The sequence below is a fragment of the Marmota flaviventris genome, chromosome 1 (assembly GCF_047511675.1).
Source record: "Marmota flaviventris isolate mMarFla1 chromosome 1, mMarFla1.hap1, whole genome shotgun sequence".
Lineage (NCBI taxonomy): Eukaryota > Metazoa > Chordata > Mammalia > Rodentia > Sciuridae > Marmota > Marmota flaviventris.
Window position 1 is genome coordinate 94,593,030 of NC_092498.1, and position 21,671 is coordinate 94,614,700.

At 42.4% G+C, this 21,671-nt stretch overlaps 1 protein-coding gene across 2 annotated transcripts in view; it reads right to left on the reverse strand.

The window, feature by feature from the left end:
* Aoah (acyloxyacyl hydrolase) overlaps window positions 1-21,671 on the reverse strand; it is a 214,424-nt gene that overhangs the window by 74,637 nt on the left and 118,116 nt on the right. The window contains exons 12-13 of one of the 2 annotated variants that reach the window (XM_027939630.2): window positions 15,580-15,696; window positions 2,723-2,814 (exon numbers count right to left, since the gene is read on the reverse strand). In XM_027939630.2, the coding sequence (XP_027795431.2) occupies window positions 2,723-2,814; window positions 15,580-15,696 (209 nt within the window). The remainder of the gene's footprint in view (window positions 1-2,722; window positions 2,815-15,579; window positions 15,697-21,671) is intronic. The other variant, XM_027939631.2, reaches the window with a different exon arrangement.

Here is a 21,671-nt window from a genome sequence, read left to right on the forward strand (position 1 = left end):
TAATAGGCTGTCCTGCTCTAGGCACCTGATGCTCACTTACATGTGAGGATTCAGCAAGAAGGTACACATCGGATGCCAGTACCTTGATATCACACTTCCCAGCCTCCAGAACTGCGAGAAATAAATTTCTTCTTTTTAAAATAAACAATTCCAGGGGCTGGGATTGTGGCTCAGCGGTAGAGCGTTTGCCTAGCACCTTTGAGGCCCTGGGTTCGATCCTCAGCACCACATAAAATAATTAAATAAAATAAAGATATTGTGTCCGACTACAACTAAAAAATAAATATTAAAAAAATAAATGATTTCTTCTGTGGTATTCTGTTATTACAGTAGAAAGTGGACTGACAGAGTCAGAATTTCTCTGCATAATGATTATAAGAGTTACAAAACAGCTTTTCCTTCTTGCTTCTAAAGAAGATCCTGCTGCCCAAAGGGCTCTGATCAGGATGGAGGTGGAAGGTGGTGAAGGAGTGGAGAGCTAAAGGGATTTTCTCCGGCCAGGGAGCAAATCCAAGTGACAAGATAGAGGCACAGATGCAGAAAGGAGGCTGGTCTCCCTCTTGTCTCCCAGTAAAAATGAAAAACCACTTTACAGAGTCTGCTTGGGTGCAGGAGCTAAGTTTGGATAGAATTTGGGGGAAGATTAGATTTAGGAGAGGCAGGGCAGCTACTGGTGTGTGTGAGCTGTATGTGGAAGCAGAGAGGAAACAAGTTCTCATCCTACCTTTTGCATTCTTTGAATGATTCCAGTCAAGATGTAAACTACTTGATCATTAATGTTAAAATTCAGACTGATTTTTTACCTTCATGAGGTCAAAAGGTGGCCAAGATTTATAGGATTCATGTGTAAATTTAAGCTTCCACTGAAAGATCAGGAAACTGTGTTCTTCTCATTTAAAATTCTGCTATTATCATAAAAGCCTTGATTAGAGAAACTTCCAGATATTTTAATAAATGGATAAATAGATAATGGATAACTGGAAAGCTATGTCCCATATCTAAGGGACAAAGGCTAGAGGGAGGCACATTTCTGTACTCTGAATGCAAGCAGCACTTAAAGGCTGTGGGCTGTGGGTAGGAGGGCCCTCAACCATCACGTCACTGTCCTTGTTACAGTTTGACCCAAGTTCCATGATGACATATCCTACCACTTCTAATTAATCACACGACTTAGTGAAGTTTCTTAATTTGTTGACTTAAACTTAATGGCAAAACTACAAAAAAATAATACCACTTACCTCACAAGGTGACTGAATGACATCCTCTCTACAGGACACCCAGTACAGTGCTTGGCATATAGTTACTTTTTATTTTTAACAAACTTTACTTCATACTGTCCCTATTCTTGGTATCATTAGTGTTTTTTCCACTAATGACAAGACTAGGTTTTTGGTTAAGTTTGAAAATGGGACCTAAACTTGAAAACACATCTCCTCTGCTTTCCTTATATTCACAGATGATTCCTGTAGAATTATGGGTATGTTTTCTCGAAGATTTGTTATCTTTTCTGGCTTTTTCTTTAACACCTTTCATTATTCAAGTCTCCTAGACACTTTGGAGTTTGGGCCCCTTCTCTTATACCCCAAAAGGGGAGGGCTGTTGATTACTTCAGTGAGTGCCTTCCCTGTTTTGTGTGAGACCCGCCTTTGACACACCTAACTTACATTATCATTATCAGTACATTGTCATGTCTGCCTTACTTGATCATAATTGACTTCAGAGGCAGGAAAAACTTTATTCACCTTCAAAATACCTATGCATCTGTGCCTGCTTTTGTGATAAGTATTAGTAAGTATTTTAAAGTGAATGAGTAAAGATAATAAACCACAAGATTATTTACCATTTGCAATGTCCTTTGTTAAACAAGACAATTGTATGTTGAAACTCTAAATGCTTGTCCTTTCGGTGTTCCAGCTCTTTACAGATTGGGGTGTCAGGCCCCAGGCACACTTGCTACAATTTCCATGGCTTCCTCTCTCTCAGGTGTAGCTACCTCTGACAGAGAGGGCAGGTTCTGTCCTGCTAAAGACCTAAAAGCAAAGTTCTGTCCTTTCTGCTGTTTTACACAGGAAGCCATTCATATGCTGTATTCCTTTTACCTTTTAGTTTTTATACATAGTTGAGAGAGATATTCCTCTCACTCTGTGACTTTCTACCATGTTGGGACACTTGTAAAGTCTCCCCAGCATCACAGGTGTGCCTGCTGGGCTCAGGCCCTGGGGAGCATAGCCAGGCCCTGGGTCCACACAGGCCCAGTCAAGCATTGCAGATAGGTACAGTCTCCTACCCATAGCACACAGCCTTGAAGTGGTGCTTGCATTCAGACTGTACATCAGGTGCAGTCTATTCACAAACCCAGAGCATTAAAATCAGGATTCCAGGACCTTAAGTCTTGCAAATTAATCTTAGCCATTACCTTTGTAAATATAATCAAAATCAGTGATGTCTTTTGAGTATTTTCCATTAGTAGTAAACCACAGGTCCCCCCTCTCCCATGGCAGGAACAGTCCCTTCTCACCAGCACTAACATATGATGTATGTTCCATCACATTGCATGAGTGATGGCCTCGATGCCAGTGGTAGGTTGCATTGCACGTCATTCATATTCTACAAGCAATTCATTAATAATTCTGGTTTCAACATCTTGGGAGTGAGCCCCCCCCCTCCTGTTTTCTTTCATACAGTGATAGACTGAAGTGTTCGAGAGTGTCCAACACCATACCTGCTTGTGGCGTCCAGAAATCCAGTAACACCAGAGCGTTGGGGCCAGTCAAGCTCATTGGTAATTGCCATTGGCAAACTGAAGAACGAATTCTAAAGAAAAATAATAATCAATTAGAAATTATCCAAATAGCCATTTGTTTTTCTACAGGTAGAAAGTCTATCTATGTCCTGAGCATTGTTGCGTGGCTATCTTTCTGTCTCTCCCTCTCTTTAAGAGCCTTTGGCTTCTGAGGCAGATGACTCAACTCTGACCTTCACCTGAGAGTTCACAATGATTAGCATCACCCACGAACTAACTGGCTTTCAGTCAGTTCCTGTGAAACACATGGAACATAAGGAGTCTTTCTGAGAGGGATGCTTCACTTGACAGGTAAACTTTCCACTCTTAAATTTTCTGAGATTCCCTCATTTTTCAGTTTAGATCATCAGATGATTGCCAGAAAGGTAATTGCCCTTAAAAAATAGTACCCAAGACCCCTGCAAAAATGCCTCTGCTGGGTTTAAACTGTGCAGTTAGTCAATAAGGTGGTGCCCCTGCCCATCCTGGCAGCCTCAGATACTTTTGGGAATTGAATGATGGTTTATATCACCATAAAGATGCACCTGAAGTCAGTATGGCCTGTAATTTTGGGAGGTTCACAGACCCCTCTATGGTTTGATTATGGTTTCTCCCCTCTGAAACTCATATTGGGGTTGAATCCCCAGAGCTGGGTATTAAGAGAACAGAAACGTCATCAGGCTATGGGGCTTAGAAGTGGGATTTTTGAAAGATGATTGGATAAGAGCTGTGTGATGGGATACTGTTGGTTTTATAAGAAAAGGAGAGATTGTGTGTTCTCTGTCTCTCACCAGGGGATGCCCTGCACTCCCTTAGGAATCTCTGCAAGAAGAATGACATCAGTAATCCTGGATCTCCAGAACCGTGAGCCAAAATAATCTTCTTTCTTTTTAACTTACTAAATCTGTGGAATTGTGTTATAAGCAACAGCAAATAGACTAATGAATAGCCCCTGCAACTAGTGTACAGTGACAAGAACCCCTGACTTGGAGTGTTGACAACAATAGGATTCATTTAAGTCACATTTCTATGGCTGGTGCAAAAACCACAGGAGAAAAATGTGGCCAGCTATGACTTCTTATTGTTCCTTTTATAAGTGCCCTCTGGGACAAATCCCTACTGTGCTCTAATTTTTTTTTTTTTTTTTTTTGAAAAAGCGTATCTACTGGTATGTTTGGAATAGCTTTGTTAGATTTAGTAAATCTAACAAGCACAGTTTGCTCAGTTAAATTTTAATTTCTGGCAAACAATGAATAGTATATGTATGTCTCATGCAGTTGTTGGGACATAGTTATACTAAAAAGTTTATCAGTTGCTTATCTAAAATTCAAAATGAACTGGTTGGTCTGAGTTTTATTGGGGAATCTTACTTTGGTTAGAAATCCTAAAAGTCAATATTTCCTTTTAGTCTTGACTAACAGGAAAACTGCCTCTTTCAGTATTTAAAACCTGTCTCTTTTTTTGAGGTAAACATGAAAACCTGAAGTCCTCCTTTAATGATAATTTAAGACTTAAGACAAATCACAGACTCCTGTCTCCTGCCATTTTTCCACATTCATGATGGTTCTCCCTATGTCCTACAGAGATGGATTGCCGAGGGAAAGTTAAGTCCCTTGAAAAATGCCTCTTTTTAGTTCTTTCTGTTGACAAAGAAGTACATGCCTGTTATAAAAACTCAAATATTCCACATGCCTATAATCTCAGAGGCTTGGGAGGCTGAGGCAGGAGGATGGTGAGTTCAAAGCCAGCTTTAGCAAAAGTGAGGCGCTAAGCAACTCAATGAGACCCTGTCTCTAAATAAAATATAAAATAGGGCTGGGGATGTGGCTCAGTGGGTGAGTGCCCCTGAGTTTGATCCCTGGTCCCCCCCTCTAAAACCTCAAATATTATAATAAATTACAATATAGAAATACAAAACGGACAATATAGGAAGCCCTTCATTGCCATTCCCAAGAGGATAGATAGTGTGAGATAGATACTGTTAAGGGTGTGTCCCATATATACAGTATGTATAAAATAAAATCTACCATAATCTTACACTACCATAATCTTTACACTTGGAAAAACTCAAGCAATCTTCCTACCATAAGAGTGTTAGAGAATTAGGACTCCAAATAAATAAAATAAAAATGTTTACTTCTCAATTGTGGACTGTTATGGGTTGAATTTTGTCCCCTCTCCCCTAAAGATATATTGAAGTCCTAAGTACCAGTACCTTGGAATATGACCTTATTTGGAAATAGGGTCATTGCAGATATAATTGGTTAAGGTGAGGTCAATCTGGAATAGGATAGGCCCCTAGCCCCAGCTGACTGGTCCTTATAAGAAGAGGAAGAAACACTGAAATGAAGATACAGGGCAGGCCACATGTTGGTAGAGGCAGAGACTGGAGCCACATTCTGGGCAGCTTCACCAGGAGCTGAAGAGGGACGGAGCAGATTCTCACTCAGACCCCTTGGAGGAACCAACACTGCTACAATCCTGGTTGGGATTTGTAGCCTCCAGAATGCAGAGACAATAAGGTTGTTTGTTTGTTTTTGTTGTTGTTGTTTGCAGCCACCCAGATGGTGGTACTTTGTTAAGGGGGTCCAAGGAGACCAACACATGACCTGAGTTGGACAAGTCACTTCTAATTCTTATTATTCAGGGAACTAAGATTTGATTACCTTGTCAAAATAAATCACATGACATATACATGTGTTCCAATGTAGCAGTTATCTATAATGCCTGCGAGACCTCATGGCTCCTCCTTCCTCGCTTGACTCGTTCCACGTGTGGAAATTTTCATCCTTATCATTCCCCAAAGTATGATTCCCAGTGGGGGCTGGAAGCAAGAAGGGGTGGTCAGGAAGGAGGGTTTCCCAGGAGATATTGTCATAAAATGTGACTTCTCCCCTCCAAAGGAGAGGAGCAAACTCATTGAAAGGAGGCTCTCAAGTGATTTCAGAAGTCCCTGGAGACCCGGTGACTGTGACTTTCACTCCTCAAGAGTTTGGCACCCACCACTTTCTGCTCAAAACTCCACCTCATTGCTGTGGCTCAGCCTCTCTCTGTTCTGGCTCCTGCTTTTCCTGCCACTTCCCCTGCCCTTTATCTTATTCCTCCACCCATCTTTCTGCTTACAGTGTGTGTTTGCTGTAGGAATAAAAAATATTCAATTCTGCTACAGAAGACAAGAAAAACAAATAGAATGGATAAAACTTATAAGCTGTGTTAGGCAGAGATAGTGAGTAAGCAAGAGGATTGCGAGGTGTAGGCAGAATTTATGAGCTGTATCAGGTCAGCCAGTAACCTGTAAAACATGTTAAAAGTTAAGAGAACAATACACTCCTTCCCCACCCCACTCTTTTACCTCCTTCTCTGTTGTCTGCACAGTGGTGCCTAAAGATTTGGAAACCAGACATGGAACTAGGGTTCTGAATCTGGATGGGATTGTTCTCCCTTCTACAGGAGGAGGATAGATAAGAACTCTGCTGGCATAGGGAGGCATGTCTAATTTCCTCTGTAGCCTGAAATATTAGTGATATTTGTGCTAGTTCTGAAATGTGCCAGTAAAGTAGGGAAAGGAATCAAATCTGTTCTCCATGTTGGACTCTTTAAATACAGTAAAACTCATAATTAGGACACAGTGACATTGGACATGGGCTCTATTCTCCATGCAGCTCCCATTCTCAGTCAGGAGAGTGATAAAGTTCTTTTCTCCGTTGGGGGAGAGAAGATATTGAGGGGTAGGGAAAGTGAGGAAATGGCAGGTAACTGTCTTTGAAATTGCCTCCAGTGTTTTCTCAACTCAATCCCTCTGAAGGAAATGGATCTTAACTAGCTGGGAGATTCCTGAAAGCCTCGCTACGATCTGGGAATTCTCAGTCAGTGCTGGAAGCATCCCTGGGGTAAGATTTAAACTGTACTGGACAGCGGCTGGTACTGAATCGCAGCTGGGCCTGGGGTGAGTTTGCATTCTGCAGCTGTAGCCCTGGAAGGCCTGAGCAGGCCAGCTGGATAGGTTTATCCTGCTGATTTGATTAACTTCAAAATAAGGCAAAGCTGTGTTTTCCTGATTGAATGTCTTAGACTTCTTACAGTGTCATGGTGAGGTTTTAGTGTTTCTAACTGTGCATATCAGGGGAGAGGTAGCTTTAACAGTATTCTTTGTCTTAGTATCTCTGATGACTAGAGGAATATTACCTTATTTACTTCAACAGCACTGTTGGGAAAATCAAAAGACGTAGTCAGCAATGGATTGACAAGTCAGAAGCCCTGTACTATGAAAAGGATTGAGGTTAAGATGGAGCACCTGGTGTTCCTTTCCAAAAGGATTGTCCCCTGTTTAAGTGTAGTATAGTTTATGATCAGATAACAGAAAAGATTTGAGCAGACCAATGGCAGCCTTGATATATTTTTTCTTTGTTAGTAAAATCAGTAGATAATAATGAAAAGTAACAGCCACTAATAGCAAATGTTTTTAGAGCCTAACCAAATAAATAGATAAATGAATAAATATTAAAAAAGAAAAAGAAAAGAATGTTTAAGTCACATTAAACACTAAAAGCCTTATTCACGCAACATTATACCCAAGATATTTCAGGCATTTAAGGCAGGAAAAATACAAATTAAGACTTCCCTGATCAACTCCTACTTATTGCTCTTGAGCATTCATGTTCTTAGGAACTCATCTTAAATGTACATATGTGGAAAGATTTAATATTTACCTAGAAAAATCTTCCAAGCTTAAAGAGCCTAAGCAACCCAAAGAGGGTGAGGTCAACTATTGAATTGCTCCCAATTTTTCCACTTTTATCAATGTCATAAATGTGTTTTTATGTCACCATCAGCACATATACGCTATTTTGTGTAATATTTTCCTTTAATATTGCTCTGTGTATGTGTGTATGTATTTCCATGCATTGAGAAAAATCCACTGTGTCTTTCTCTCTCTCAGAAAACAGATTTATTTTTCAGTCCCATGGCTGCAAAGTCCAAGTTTGAGGGGCCCACGTCTAGTTAGAGCCTTCTTGCTGTGTCATCCCCTGGCTCATTCTCGTGTTTTAATTAATATCTAGTAAATAAAATAGTTTGGAATTTGAATATGTTAAGCCATTGCTTCAACAAGCAACTGATGTTAGGTGAGAGAAAGAGTAATGGCATCAATCACACAGTCACTGGATTGTGCCCATCTTCCAATGAAAAAGGGAAGATCCTTGGTGGTTTTATTTCACTGTTTACATTTGGGCCCTCCCTGTCCAGAAATGCTATGGAAAATTTGCACAGTGTATTCCCTTCTCTAATACACTTAACTGGGTTAGATCTGAATTGATTATTTCCAAACAGTATAAAGTCATTTGGAGGAATGTGCTGGTAACTGCTGTTGAAAAAAGATATGAAAAGAATCATCCTCAGTTAAATAAGTAATTTTTATTTATTTCCCAGGAATTAAACTCCCAAAGAACGTTAATTTTGCCAAAAGAATAAAATAGCTTTTGGATTGGTGTTTGGATAATTCTTCGAGTCTCAGGGCTGGGGAATTAGAGGCAACGGCTGTTTGGTGTTGGGACCACAGATGTTGCAGTTCTGCTGCTGTGCGACTCCTTCACTGTCCTGCAGGTGGTGCATGTGAGACTTAATTGCTGTTTCATACCTTTCAGTTCCACAGTCCCGCTAAAGTGTCACCTCATGGCCTGCCTGCTCAGGTCCTCTTCCCACCCACCCATCTGCATTTCACTAGCTTAGTGCCTTTTCTTTCTTTTTAATGTTTATTTTCTTAGCGCCTTTTCTTTTCTTTTTTTTTAAAATCAATATTCATGACAGCAGAATGCATTTTGATTCATTGTACACAACTGTAGCACAACTTTACATTTCTATGGTTGTACACAATGTAGAGTCATACCATATGTGCAGTCATACATGTACCTAGGGAAATAATGTCCATCTCATTCCACCATCTTTCCTGCCCCCATACACCGTCCCTCCTCTTCCTCTCCTTTGCCCCAAAGTTCCTCCACTTTTCCTATGCCTTCCCCCTCCCTGTTATGGATCAGCATCCACTTATCTCAAAGAGAACATTTGGCCTTTAGTTTTTTGGGATTGGCTTACTTCGTTTAGCATGATATTATCCAACACCATCCATTTACCTGCAAATGCCATAATTTTATTCTCTTTTAATGATGAGTAATATTCCATTGTGTATATATACCACAGGTTCTTTATACATTCATCTATTGAAGGGCATCAAGGTTGCTTCCACAGTTTAGCTATCTCTCACCACACACAAAACTCAACTCAAAGTGGATTGAGGACCTAGGAATTACTCTAGAGACCCTGTGCCTAATAGAGGAAAAAATAGGCCCAAATCTTCATTAAGTCGGATTAGGCCCTGACTTCCTTAACAAGACTCTATAGCGCAAGAAATAAAATCAAGAATTAATAAATGGGATGGGCTCAAACTAAAAAGCTTCTTCTCAGCAAAAGAAACAATCAATGAGGTGAAGAGAGAGCCTACATCCTGGGAGCAAATTTTTTCCATGCACACACATTAGATAGCACTAATCTCTAGGATATATAAAGAACTCAAAAAACACCAAAGAAACAAACAACCCAATCAATAAATGGGCTAAGGAGCTGAAAAGACACTTCTCAGAAGAAGATACATATTTGATCAACAAATATATGAAAAAATGTTCAACATCTCTAGTAATTAGAGAATGCAAATCAAAACTACTCTAAGATTTCATCTAACTCCAGTCAGAATGACAGTTGTCAAGAATACAGACAATAGTAAATGTTGGTGAGAATGTGGGGAGAAAGGCATAATCATACATTGCTGGTGGGATTGCAAATTGGTGCAACCCCTCTGGAAAGCAGTATGGAGATTCCTTAGAAAACTTGAAATGGAACCACCATTTGACCCAGCTATCTCATATAGTGCCTTTTCTTATACAAACATCAAAGTCTGAAACTTTAAGGACTCTCCTTGACCTTCACATAAACTTTCCTGCCCAGGTCTATTTCTTTAGGCTTTGCTACAGTAATAAATCCTACAAATAAATTTGTACCCATTTGTGATACTTCAAAGTGCTATTTCCTAGGTTACTTTTACATTTGAAGTGTGAGAGGATGGAGAATCAATATCGAGTTCCCCTTATGTTCCAAGCACTGTGACAGGAAACTTGCACAAATTGTATAACTTTATAACACAACTCTGAAGCAAAGATTTTTCTTCCTCTTTCTCTGCCTTCTGAAAGCACTTTTTGAGTAGTCATCATTTATCAGATGCTGGATATTATTTCTGCAAAAATAACAATCACCTTCACTTAAGAAAGGGCAGTAAATTAAATGACCAAGCCCTAATTCAATGAGAGCTATGGGGAGAGCCCTGTTTATCATGGGCACCTCTGGTTGCTGGATCTGGCCTGAAGAGGATTTCTGTACTTTACATTGGTGGAAGACTCTGTTGACCAGAGCAGTGTAGGGCCTAGAAAAGCTCTGCTGAATAGAACTGAGAGGGAGTTTGGTTGACTTCTAAGATCACAGAGCTGTAAATAATGGGGCTGGGATTTGAACCCAGTTCTGATGGAACTAGGAAAGGGACAGCTTGGGATAGCCTTCAACTTTTAGTAGCCCATTTTTATATATCTGGTTTTTGATTTCCTCCCCAACTGACAAATCCCAAGAAGTCACAAATTGGCCAAGCTGGGTTTGCTAGTTGTTGAAAATGAGATTTCTGATTGCCTGTTTAGGGAATGGTCTCCTAGATACTACCTTGGGTAAGAAGTTCAGAAATCTGCAAGTAACCTAAGAGTTGCCCCCGTCTTTTCCTTCTCTGTTTCTCTTTTATGGAAGCGCAATATCATCTATAAAGAGAGCAGAATGAATATTTGGAGGATAAAAACGGAGGCTTTATGTAACCCTACATACTCACACATCACTCAGAATGCCAGGGCCCCTTTGGGCCTTACATGCACTGGCCACCCTGGAGCTCTGCCTTCCATAGGACTGCAGATGAAGTTCAGGAGAACAGAGAGAGAATAGAGCATCTGGAGTCTGCCAGTGCAATCTCAGGCCTAACTAGATTAGGCAGCACAGCTCTTATAAACTAATGCTTTGCAACAGACAACTTCAAGAAAGCAATTTAACTCTGTGAGTTTGAGTTGTAAACCTTATAATTCCATGTGTATGAGATGAATCTCACATTGAGGGAAGATTTCTGTGGCCTTATAAATTACAACTTACACATGCATGCATGGGGGTGTGTACACACACAGGGAGAGAGAAATACCCTGAGGACAAAAAGGATTAGTCTGCACTGGGCACCTCTGTTGAATATCTCGAATATTGTATCAGGTAGCTGTGGGCTTCTTTTTCATAGAACTCACAGTATAAAGAGGCACAGATAATGAACAATCCCAACCAAGTGGCCTTGAAGACATTCCTTAACCCCTCTATGCCTCAATTTTATTACCCACAAAAGTGAATTAGTAATGAAACTTATCTCATTGGTTGGGTGAAAGAATTAGAAAAGATAATTCATGTACAAAGTTTAGATTGTAAATGCTCAATAAAAGTTGGCTGTTTATAGTATTAATAGGGAACCCCAGGGTGCTGTGGCAGTACATGGAAGGGACACTTAAGTTACATATGGAGATTGGGAAAGAGATTTTGGAAAAAGTACTGTCTAATGTCAGAAGGTCTGTGCCCCCTCAAAATTCATATGTTAAAGGTTAGTACTCAATGCTGGGAATGCTAAGAGGTGTGGTATTTGGGACATGATTAAGACACTAGGGCTTTCATCCTCATGAATGAGAGTTGAGACTTAGATTCTGGCAAACTCCCTTTTATCCTGTACCTTATGGGGACACAGCTAGAAAGTGTCATCTTTGAATCAGAGACAAAACCTCACCAGGCACTAAGTCATTTGTGTCTTGATCTTGGACTTTCCAGCATTCATAATTGTGAGTAATATATTTATGTTGTTCATAACTTACCTAGTCTTAAGATTTTTGTTACAACAGCCAGAACATACTAAGACAGTGAGTCCTGTCTTAGTAAGAGGGAGCTAGGCAAAGAGCAGTAGGGGGAAAGTAGCTCAAACATTGTAATACCACATACGAAAACCTCAAGACTGAAGTCATCCTATTATGTCCAAAGAAGACCAACAAATACCACGCACATCAGCTATCTACTTACACATAACAAATCATCCTAAATTTAGCAGCTGAAAACATGCTACATACAAGCATACAACAAACTCAGCGTCTGTTATTATGCCCATTTGATGTACATTTAAACTTCAACTTCAGCCAAATAAGTAATTTTCAGGGAAAAGGTATAGCATCTAATTTTTAACCCTACGCCAGTCCACAAACTTAAGAGCAATGAAGAAATAGTCAAATAAAGAATTCTAGTAAAATACGGCCAGTAAATACAGACAGAATGGCTGGCAAAAACTCAACCTTTCATCATCTTGCTTTCATATACCTTTTTTTTTTTTTTAAACCTTGTCAGCTTCTCTTAGTTTCTCCCTTTCCCCTCTTCTATTATTTATTACTTAAGCTCAAAACCTATGATTTATTTATTGAAGGAATGAGTCAAGGGATGCATTTATCTAACTGCCTCATACCAATGAGTACATGCTGTGCAGTTGGGACTCTTTCTACCGATTTCCATTCCTTCCGTCACTTATTTCCCAGCGTGGTTGGAGAACTGTACACAGACTCATAAAAGAAAGAAAACAAGAGTTTCAAACACAAAGATAATCACAAGTCAATTTTTTTCATGGGGCCAGTGAAACAAATTTCTCAAATAGAAAAAAATAAATAAATTCCTCCAAGGGCCACAAATGAGCAAGGAAAGGTGAATATCCTCAGTGTTGACTCTTCCCATGATATTTGGTTACTTAAAGGTTTGATTGTTTCTAAAGCAGTCAGGCTGTGATTTGTTTGGGGGTGTGGGTAGTTTCTCTTTTCTGGGAAACGATGTCTGGAATTTGATACCAGATGAAACCCAAGTTCACAGTCAAGTTACAGAGGTGAGTGGGGAGGAGACCTCACTGGGATCACCTGATAACCAAGCCCATGCTCACTCCCCACTGTCTGGGTCATAAGGAATTATTTCATTTTCTTCTTCTCCTTCTCTTTATCTTATATTGAGAGGCTGTCACATGAAACCTTGCTGCCATAACCTCCTGGATGTACACTTATAGTGGCCTTGGGTCATTGCGACAACCTCTGGCCCCGCCTCCTCACTCTTCTCTGTGTCCCCTGGAGTCTCATGGAGAGCTTCTTTAAACTACAGAGACTGACTCAGTTGGTTTGTGGTGGGGCCCTAGATTCTGTCCAAGTTTAGAAAATGCTGGTCTACGGGTTACTGTAGCTACGCACTGTCATCTCCCACGGAACACCCCCACTTCTCCAGCCTCTCCTCCATCTCTCTCTCCTCCACTACTCCACCACCTGTGATCCCCTGAACCTACCACTGCCCCTTCAGACTTCTAGTCCTTGTTTTTATTGGCCAGTTGGTACTCATGAGTCAAGAGCTAACTAAATCCTAACTTCCCTCTTGGGTTCTTCCTTGAGCACCCGCTTTCCTCTGTTAGGTTCCTCTTTCATGTCCCTTCTCCACCTGTGCATGTTTAGCTAACTGCGCCTCATCTGCTGGCTTTAGGACAGAGTTGGCCGGCTTTTTCTGGAAATGGCAGCTAATTTATTTTTTAGGCTTTGCAAGCCCATTTGGTCTCTGTTGTGGCTACTCAGTTCTGATGTTGTAATGTGAAAGGGGCCATAGACAATACAAAATAAATAAATATGGCTGCATTCAAATAAAACTTACTTGAAAAAAAAATTGGTGGACAGAAGCCAGGGTCAGAGTTTCTGACCACTGTTCTAGGTCCCACAGACTCAGTTTATATTTGGGTTCCATGTTTAACTCTATTACCTCGGATAGGGTAGCCCCTCTTTCCAAGTCTCAGTTTCTTTATAAAATTTACAACATAATAGGGACTTTTTAGTATTATCTTTGCTTGGGCTGATATAACAAAATGCCTTAGACTGGGTAACTTATAAACAACAGAAGCTTATTGCTTACTCTTCTGGAAGCCAGGAAGTTCAACATCAAGACAGCAGGAGATTCAGTGTCTGGTGGGGTGGGGGTTCCCTGTTTGCTTCATAAGTAATGCTTTATTATTGGATCCTCTCATGGCAACAAGGCAAGAGAGTTTTCTGGAATCTCTTTTATAAGAGCACTAATTCTTTTCATGAGGGTGGAAACTGATGAGTTGATCACTTCTCAAAGATCCCCACCCCTTTAGACTGTCAGCATTGGTTAATAGCTTCCAAATATGAGTTTGCGGGGACACCAACATTCAAGCTATAACATGTATTAAAATGAGATAATGCTAAATACATTTGGTAAAGACCTGCTAATATTTGCTTTGAATTATTATTATTATTATTATGAATTTGCTTATTTATATTCTCAACTAGACTTGAAGTTCCTTGAGGCTAGAAACTTTGATCATGAAAGCCCCGGTTGTCCATTCTTATCTATGTTCTCTATCCAATAATAGAGTTGTGGTTGTTGGGCATGTGGCTTCCTAGTGAGGGACTGATCTCAGTCTCTGATACAGCCTGGTGTGGCCATGTGACTAGATAATGGAGTGGGGGGGTGGGGGTGGGGGGGAGAGAGAGAGAGAGAGAGAGAGAGAGAGAAATCTGGGAGAGATATATAGGTAGGTCTTTGCCACTTCTGTGCCAAGTTCTCCCCAGAGAAGTATGTCTTTAGTTGGTCCTTTTTCTTACTTCAGGTGGGAAATGGCAGGACCAGGAGCAGCCACTTTAGATCCAGGACATTTTCAGTCACTGAATTTTGGACTCTTTGTTATGGTAGCTGAGCCTTTACCCTGCCTGACTAATCACTAGTCTTTTTGAGAAGGGCTGACTCAAAAAGCCTGATTCATCTAGTCATTCTTCCTGGCTCTCAAATACATGTTACCAACACAAGATCATGACCTCTTCGCTACTTCCTGATCTCTTTTATTTTGAGCTCTTTATCTATTAGGATTTGAATTCTTGGCATGGGAATGCTGTCCTAAATTTCTGCCCCTAGAGTCTTTGGACCTTGTACTTCATACATGCTCCTCTTGATTTTCCTCTAGGAATTATGGTCTAGCCCATCCCTCTGACTAACCCCTACCTATTGCCTCCGTAATAACTCCCCAGGAAATCATGGAGAGGCCAGTCTTGACTACAGCTCTTATCCACCTTCCACAACCCCCTAAGAAGTAGCACAGGAGGAATTAGTTGAAAAAAACTAATGAATGACAGGAGTACAGCAATCAATCCTAACTATCCAAAATTATTTTAAAATGCCAATATATTTTCTCTTTCTATATCCCGATAGACTTGAGATTCTAAGTGTTTACCCGGTGATGAGTTAGTTCCATGTGACCCATTTTATGGCCTAACATGGGAAAGAGTGAAGCAAAATGATAGATATGATTAACCAGAGGGCAAAAGATTATCCTCCAGTTGTTCCAGCACAGGTGTGGACAGACTCTCCCTGCCTAACTATGTGGAAATCTCCATCTAAACTGCTGGGAGGGCAGGCATGTAGGCTGGGTAATTAGAAATGCCTTTCAGAAGTATGGGGCTTAAAATAATTTCGTCTTGTAGTTTTTCATAACAACGGGTATTTGGCTTTTTAATTATCTTCAAAGACAGCGAGGGCTAAAATGATGGATGCTTTCAGAAGAATGAACTTGGGATTGCACCCCACTTTACTGGCACCTGGGAGACCCAGACTCTCACCTTGAGCTTGTTGAGAAGGGTGTTAGAACGATCAGAGCTCGGGAACAGCCTGTCTCGCCTGTGTTCGTGAACAGGGAAAGAGAACAGAAGAACGTTCTGTCTCTGGTGGCCTGACGACTGTGGGAGAAAAGAATTCAGCAGTGTGGACATAATTTCCTTTTCCTGACAATAAATGAGAAGCAACCAGGATGGAGGTTTCTCTTCTCACCACGTAGCATCTTTAGCCTGCTAGCCTGTGAAGTGTCCAAGGAGCAGAAAATGTAATTTTGTCTAGTTTTACTAAACAATAGACTTTCCTCATCTTGAAAAAAAAAAATAAGAAGTACTCTAATGCTTAAATATTTTTGGAGTTAACTCAGATATAATTTCCATATTTTAGGCACTCCATGAAAGTCTGCCTTTATGCTTAGTGGAAAATTTAAGTGCCCTGATAAATCCAGAGAGTGGGAAGCAAGGCGGGTTAGTGAGAGTAGATTATAGCTCTGATCTTGCCTGTTTGTGGGTAATAAAGAGTAGCCCAACCTGATAGAATCATCTCAAAAAGGAATGAAGTGTAGGGGCTTGAAAGACGAGAGCTGCTTTGCTCTCGGGTGAATATGCATTTTCTGCTGCCAGATTAAGGATTCATTTTGTCCTTGACACAGCACGAAATTCAATCTGTGCCTACTTACCCTACAGACAACAGCCTGCCAGGGGTCGTGCGAAGATTTTATAATAGGACAGGCAACAGTCTTCAGGAGAAAAATAAACATTTGGGAAATTGTATTTCAGAATCGCTTCTCTCCCTCCACCTCCTTCCCCAACCCATCATGCAATTCCGGTTCAGTGAAATGCAGCATTTAATATTTTGGAAATCATTCTTGAACAGATGGGGGAAGAGGTAGGAGGGCAGCATCCGCTGCTGTCCTCCAGGATCTCTCCACCTCCCCTTCTTTGCAACAAAGCAATTCAAGCAGCGACTGTTTCTCCTTTGAAGTGGGGTCGGTGGGGGAGAGGAGCAGCATGATTTACTCTTGGCTTTTCTTTGAGACCTTTCTAAGTTGGAGTCTTCCATGGAGTTCCATTTGAACCTGACTCCTAAGGTTTAGATGTTTGGAGAGAAGCGAAGGAGGTGGGGGACAGGAACATCTTTCTGTCCCTTAGCAGAGTGAGGCTCAGAACCCTTGGTTTCTGTGGAAGGGTGAGAGTGACCCTTCATACTCTCTTTCTTGAACTACAAATATCTTTCCAGATGAAGAAGCTCCTAATCTAATTAGCTGTAAATAGGCCTCTTGGGTGCCACACTGCTTAACTAGAAGATGGCAGGAGCAGGACAGAAGGGGCTGCTGGGGAAAGATGATCCATGATGATGGATTCCTTTTCAGTGGATATGGTTGGGATGGGGTGAGGGGCTCATTTCTTTGTGAAGATGTTGGGGAGTTTTGCACTGGGTGAGCTGGCCTGTGATGAATACTTGTTTTTCCTTAGTGTTTCCTGTCCCTTCCAGACAGCATGATCAGGTTGTTTGGGCAGCAAAGAAATACTATCAAACACATTTAATTATCCTGAAGGGTCTCAATTTGTTATATGCTTCCCCACTGACAGACCCCAGTTAAGACCACATAGCCTAAATGTTTGCCTTGGAATAGGAAGTCAATCACCTTAGAGTTCTTTATGGTGTGGATACAAACTTGTGGAGAGATTACATGCAGGGGTGGGTCCTTCCTAGTCTCACTGCTTGGACTATAGAATGCATATGTAGAACCTCTATCCTGTAGAAGAAGTCAGGGCAAGGTCACAGGGCCTCATTTAAAAAGATGGCTTTGGTTGATTGTGCTCTTCTGGTCTGTTTGGAAAGGTTTCCTAAAGGTTCTGGGTTTTGGTAAACAGTGGCCAATTTGGGGTGAGGCAGGTCCCAGAGGAATAAGGTGATGTAGAAAGGAGGCTGTAATTGGACTGATGAATTGAGGACAATCAGCCAGGCCTCAGATGCCCACAGACCACAGGGCACTCCCTCCAGCCTTTGGCCACCTAAAGTGCTTGGTGACTCTTCAACCCACTCTGCCTCCCTCCTTTCCCACACCCTGGGGTGACACTCACAGCCTCTAGGCTTCATCCAAAAGGGTTCCAGCAGCTCATGGTGGGTAAGCAATCACCCCTTAGCTCCAAGCCTGCAGCTCTGCTCAGCGATACTGAGTGGACCCTGCCAACTACACTTCCCAAACCGTCTGTGGGATGCACCTGCCAGTGGAAAGCCCAGGAGGGAGATGGGAAAGGGGGAGGCGGGGAGGGACTATTTCCTGTCTTCCTTTGCCCCTCCCAGCTCAGCCTCCTGGTGTCTTCTGTGGTCCCAGCAGCATTTGACCTGGGTGCCCTCATCAGTCAAACTACACACTGTGCCCAGGTCTGGGCATCAGCTGCTAGACCTTTATGAAGGGAGACCCTGCCTACAGTACTACTGAGAATGGTCAGAACCAACAGAGAGAAGAGCATGAGCGGTTGTTGGGCCTCTGTGATCTTGCTGGTGCTTGGGGTCTGGCAGATTCAACCAAGGGCACAGTGAGAGGGTGATTCTGTTCTTTCCCCACTGCCCACTCAGACTGCAGTGTTCGATCATCCCCTGCCCCTGGAAGAAGTCCCGGTCAGCCTGATTAGGCGTGTGCTCATTTTCAGATAACATGCATTTCTCTGGTTGTGTTAAATTTCATTTCAGAAAATAAAAACATCTGGTTCAGGTAGTCTGGTCCTCATAATTTTAAGTAAAATTCCTTCTTCCCAGCCCATCCCCAGCTTGAGGCTGGATAGCTGTGCTCAGGAAGGGGAGTGTGGTCCACTTGGCCAGCCTTTCTTTGCAGTTACTGGCCGAGACTTCTGACCCCTGGGGATGGTGGTGGAGGGAGAAGAGGTCCATTGGGGTGAGTGCCTCTGTCTGGGAAGATGACTGGATCTGGTTCTCTGTAGTGTGGACTGTCCTAGGGCTCACGACAAAGGCTCCCCTGGTGGAGTTGGTGCCTTCCCCACACCCCCCTCAGTCACTTTAGTCTGCTGTTTCATCCCTGGTCAGTTGAAGGCCAAGCCCTGTGAGGTCACCTTGTCCTTCAGGCTGTCCTCTCTGGACTGTCCCCTTCCTTTCATGTGGTCCTTTTCCTTGCTCAGGGCACTCTTTCTGCTCTGTTGCTTCTGTCACTGCCTTTCCATTCCTCACAGGGTGTCACACATCAGCCCTCTTGGCTGCAGGCTCTGGTGACCCCATCCAGGTCTCTGGGTGACTTCCTTATAGTGGGTGGGGTGGGGGGAGGCATCTGCATCTTCCCCCTTGGGGAGAGCAGGGCCCCACTGCCATCCTAAAACTAGCTGTCCCTAGCCTCAACCCTGGTGGGCCCTTGAGGAAGGAGTTAGGCAACAGGCTACAGACCTGGTTTCACTCCTTCTTTTGCAGGTGCTAGTATTTTAGAGGTGCTCTAAAAATTTCTCTTGGAAGAAATTAGATGGAGGGAAGGTAGGAACAGTTGGTCCTACATTTTGGTGGCCTCAGATAAAACGGACGTAGAAAGAAATATTTCAGTTTTTAACATCCTGTCATAAAAACTATCCTAGATGTCTGAGAAGTTAGCCATCATTATATATATATCTTACAGACAAGGAAATGAAGGCTCAGAGTCAATAAGTAAATATAAGTGGCTAAGCCAGGATTTGAACCCAAGCTGGACTCAGAATCCAAGTTATTATACATACAGGTATGTTAGGGGCTCGGACCTCCTCTCTGGATACCGCTCCTGATTGTGGAGTCAGCTTGGCATACAGCTCTCAGACTGTCAGTGGGGGTAGCTGTACATTCAGATTTGTTTGGCCAGCCCAGGTTTTCCTGGTATTAGTTAGTAGTGGTGTCTCTCCTATCAAACAGCCCAGTTTGGACAATAAATTAATTATGTGCCCATCATAATGGTTGGGGCTTGGGGAGTGTCATTTAGAGGGACCAGAAGCATCAGAAGTTTCTTAGGGGGGATAGACTGTTTCATACTCTCCAAAGGTTGTTTTAGACTCTGTGGGAAGATCTGAAGTTGGGGATGAAGTTCAGGCAGCCCTCTCCAGATGCAAGGATGCCAGGGAACACACCAGGTTTCACCCCAGGTCCCAGCTTGGTGATGTTGGGATGTGGTGGGAACTTCAAGAGGTGAGGTCTAATTGGAGGACCTTATGTTATTGGGAGTATGCCTCCAAAGGGGACCGTGGTACCATGATACCTGTTCTTTCTCTCCTCTGCTTCTTGATCATGAGGTGAGTGCTTTTGCTTTACTCCTGCTATGATGTGCTGCCTCACCGTGGGCCCAAAGCAGCAGGGCCAATAGATCATAAATTGGAACCTCCAAAAATGTGAGCCCAAACAACCCTTTTCTCTTTCTATGTTAATTATCTCAGGTATGTCATTAAAGGGATGGAAATCTGACTAACAGTGGTCTCTTCAGCAAGGGTCATGAAGGACACAGGATGGGAAGTGTGTGAGAGATGTGTGTCCACTCATGGCTTCTGAGGTTGTCTATTTTTTTGCTTCCCACTGTACTTTTTTAGTCTAGGACATTTTAATCAGAATTATAACCACCATTCTGAACTTCTTAAGAGCCTTTGTAGGGGCTGGGGATGTAGTTCTGTGATAGAGCACTTGCCTAACATGTGAGACCCTCTGTTCAATTCCCTGCCCTTCAAAAAACAAAAACAAGACAACTTTTATTTGAACTTGTGTTATGTGAGTGAGGTCCAACAGGATAACAGAATCTGTGTGAAGGAAGGAGTTGGAGACTCAGTTCTACAAGATCTTGCTTCCAGCCACCTCCCAGGGATGGGTACTTGGCTGCTGTGCCCTCCAGCCCAGTGTCAGCTAGGGGATGTCAGTGAGGGAGGCTTTTATTCCCTGCCCTCTGCCCCCTGTGAGAACCTGGGCACAGACAGGTAAAGATTGGGGTTGAGCATGGAAGCAGTTGTCCACTGCCCCAGCTGGCAGTGCTGGTACTTAGTGGGCAGGGGAAGTGAGCTCCAGCCCCTATCTAAGTATGACAGAAGACTCTGGGAATCATCCTTCTGCTCTGGACTGGTGGTGGGTCCTGAGCAAGGGAGGTTCCTGGTTGGACTGCAGACCCACTGAGCACTGGCAGGAGGACCTCAACAGCTCTCCAGCCTGATTGTCTCAGGATGGGAACCCCAGTGCCTGTGAAGGTTGGCACTTGCCCCAAGTAGCCCCTGTTTGGAGGGAATATTTAGTCTAGTGACTCTGCACCTCAAGGAAGCCTCCATTTCTCCTTCCAGCATTACCTTTCTCTCTTCTGGGTAGCTCAAAGCAACCTCTAGGGACAAGCTACCAAATAAGAGTAGTGGAATTTCGGTGATTCCATTTATGAGTTCAGTGCCCTTATAGTTCCATGTAAGATTGGAACTATCCAATATAAAGATGAACGTAATCTTCCTGTGGGTTATTTAAATTTTTAATTTTTTTTTAGAATGACATCAAATGGCAAAGAGAAAAACACCTTGACAAGGTGAGAGGAGACTGCTGAAGGAAGCAAAAAGCTTTATGTTTGGCACCTTTAATGGAACTTCCCCCTTGCTTTTTGAACAAGGGCACCTGCATTTTTAATATTAATTGGGCCCTGCCAATTGTGTAGCTGGCCCTGAGCACAGGTTTTGGTGCAATCCCCTGTGACAACTGTTAGCCTCAGGTAGCTGAAGCTGCAGATGATCCATCTGCTACTGCTTCACCCCTTGCTTGGGTGTGTGGCATTCAGACTGCTCTTTCCTGTTCCCTCCCATGCTTTGCCACATAATTTCCCCAGGTCTTTGAAAAGTTCAAGGGGAAGATAATGGCCCTCCTGATGCTGTGTTAGGTGTGTTCTCTGATGATGACCTGATGACATACAGAGTTGCCTTCATAGTTCTACCCTGTACAGTCATTCCTCAGCATCTTTGGGGGATTGGTGATATGACCTCCCTTGGATCTCCAAATCCATGGATGCTCAAGTGCCTTATGTAAAATGGCATAGATCCTCATATGACCTGGATACATCTTCTGATGCACTTCAAATCATCTCTAGATTACAATACCTAACACAATGTAAATGCAC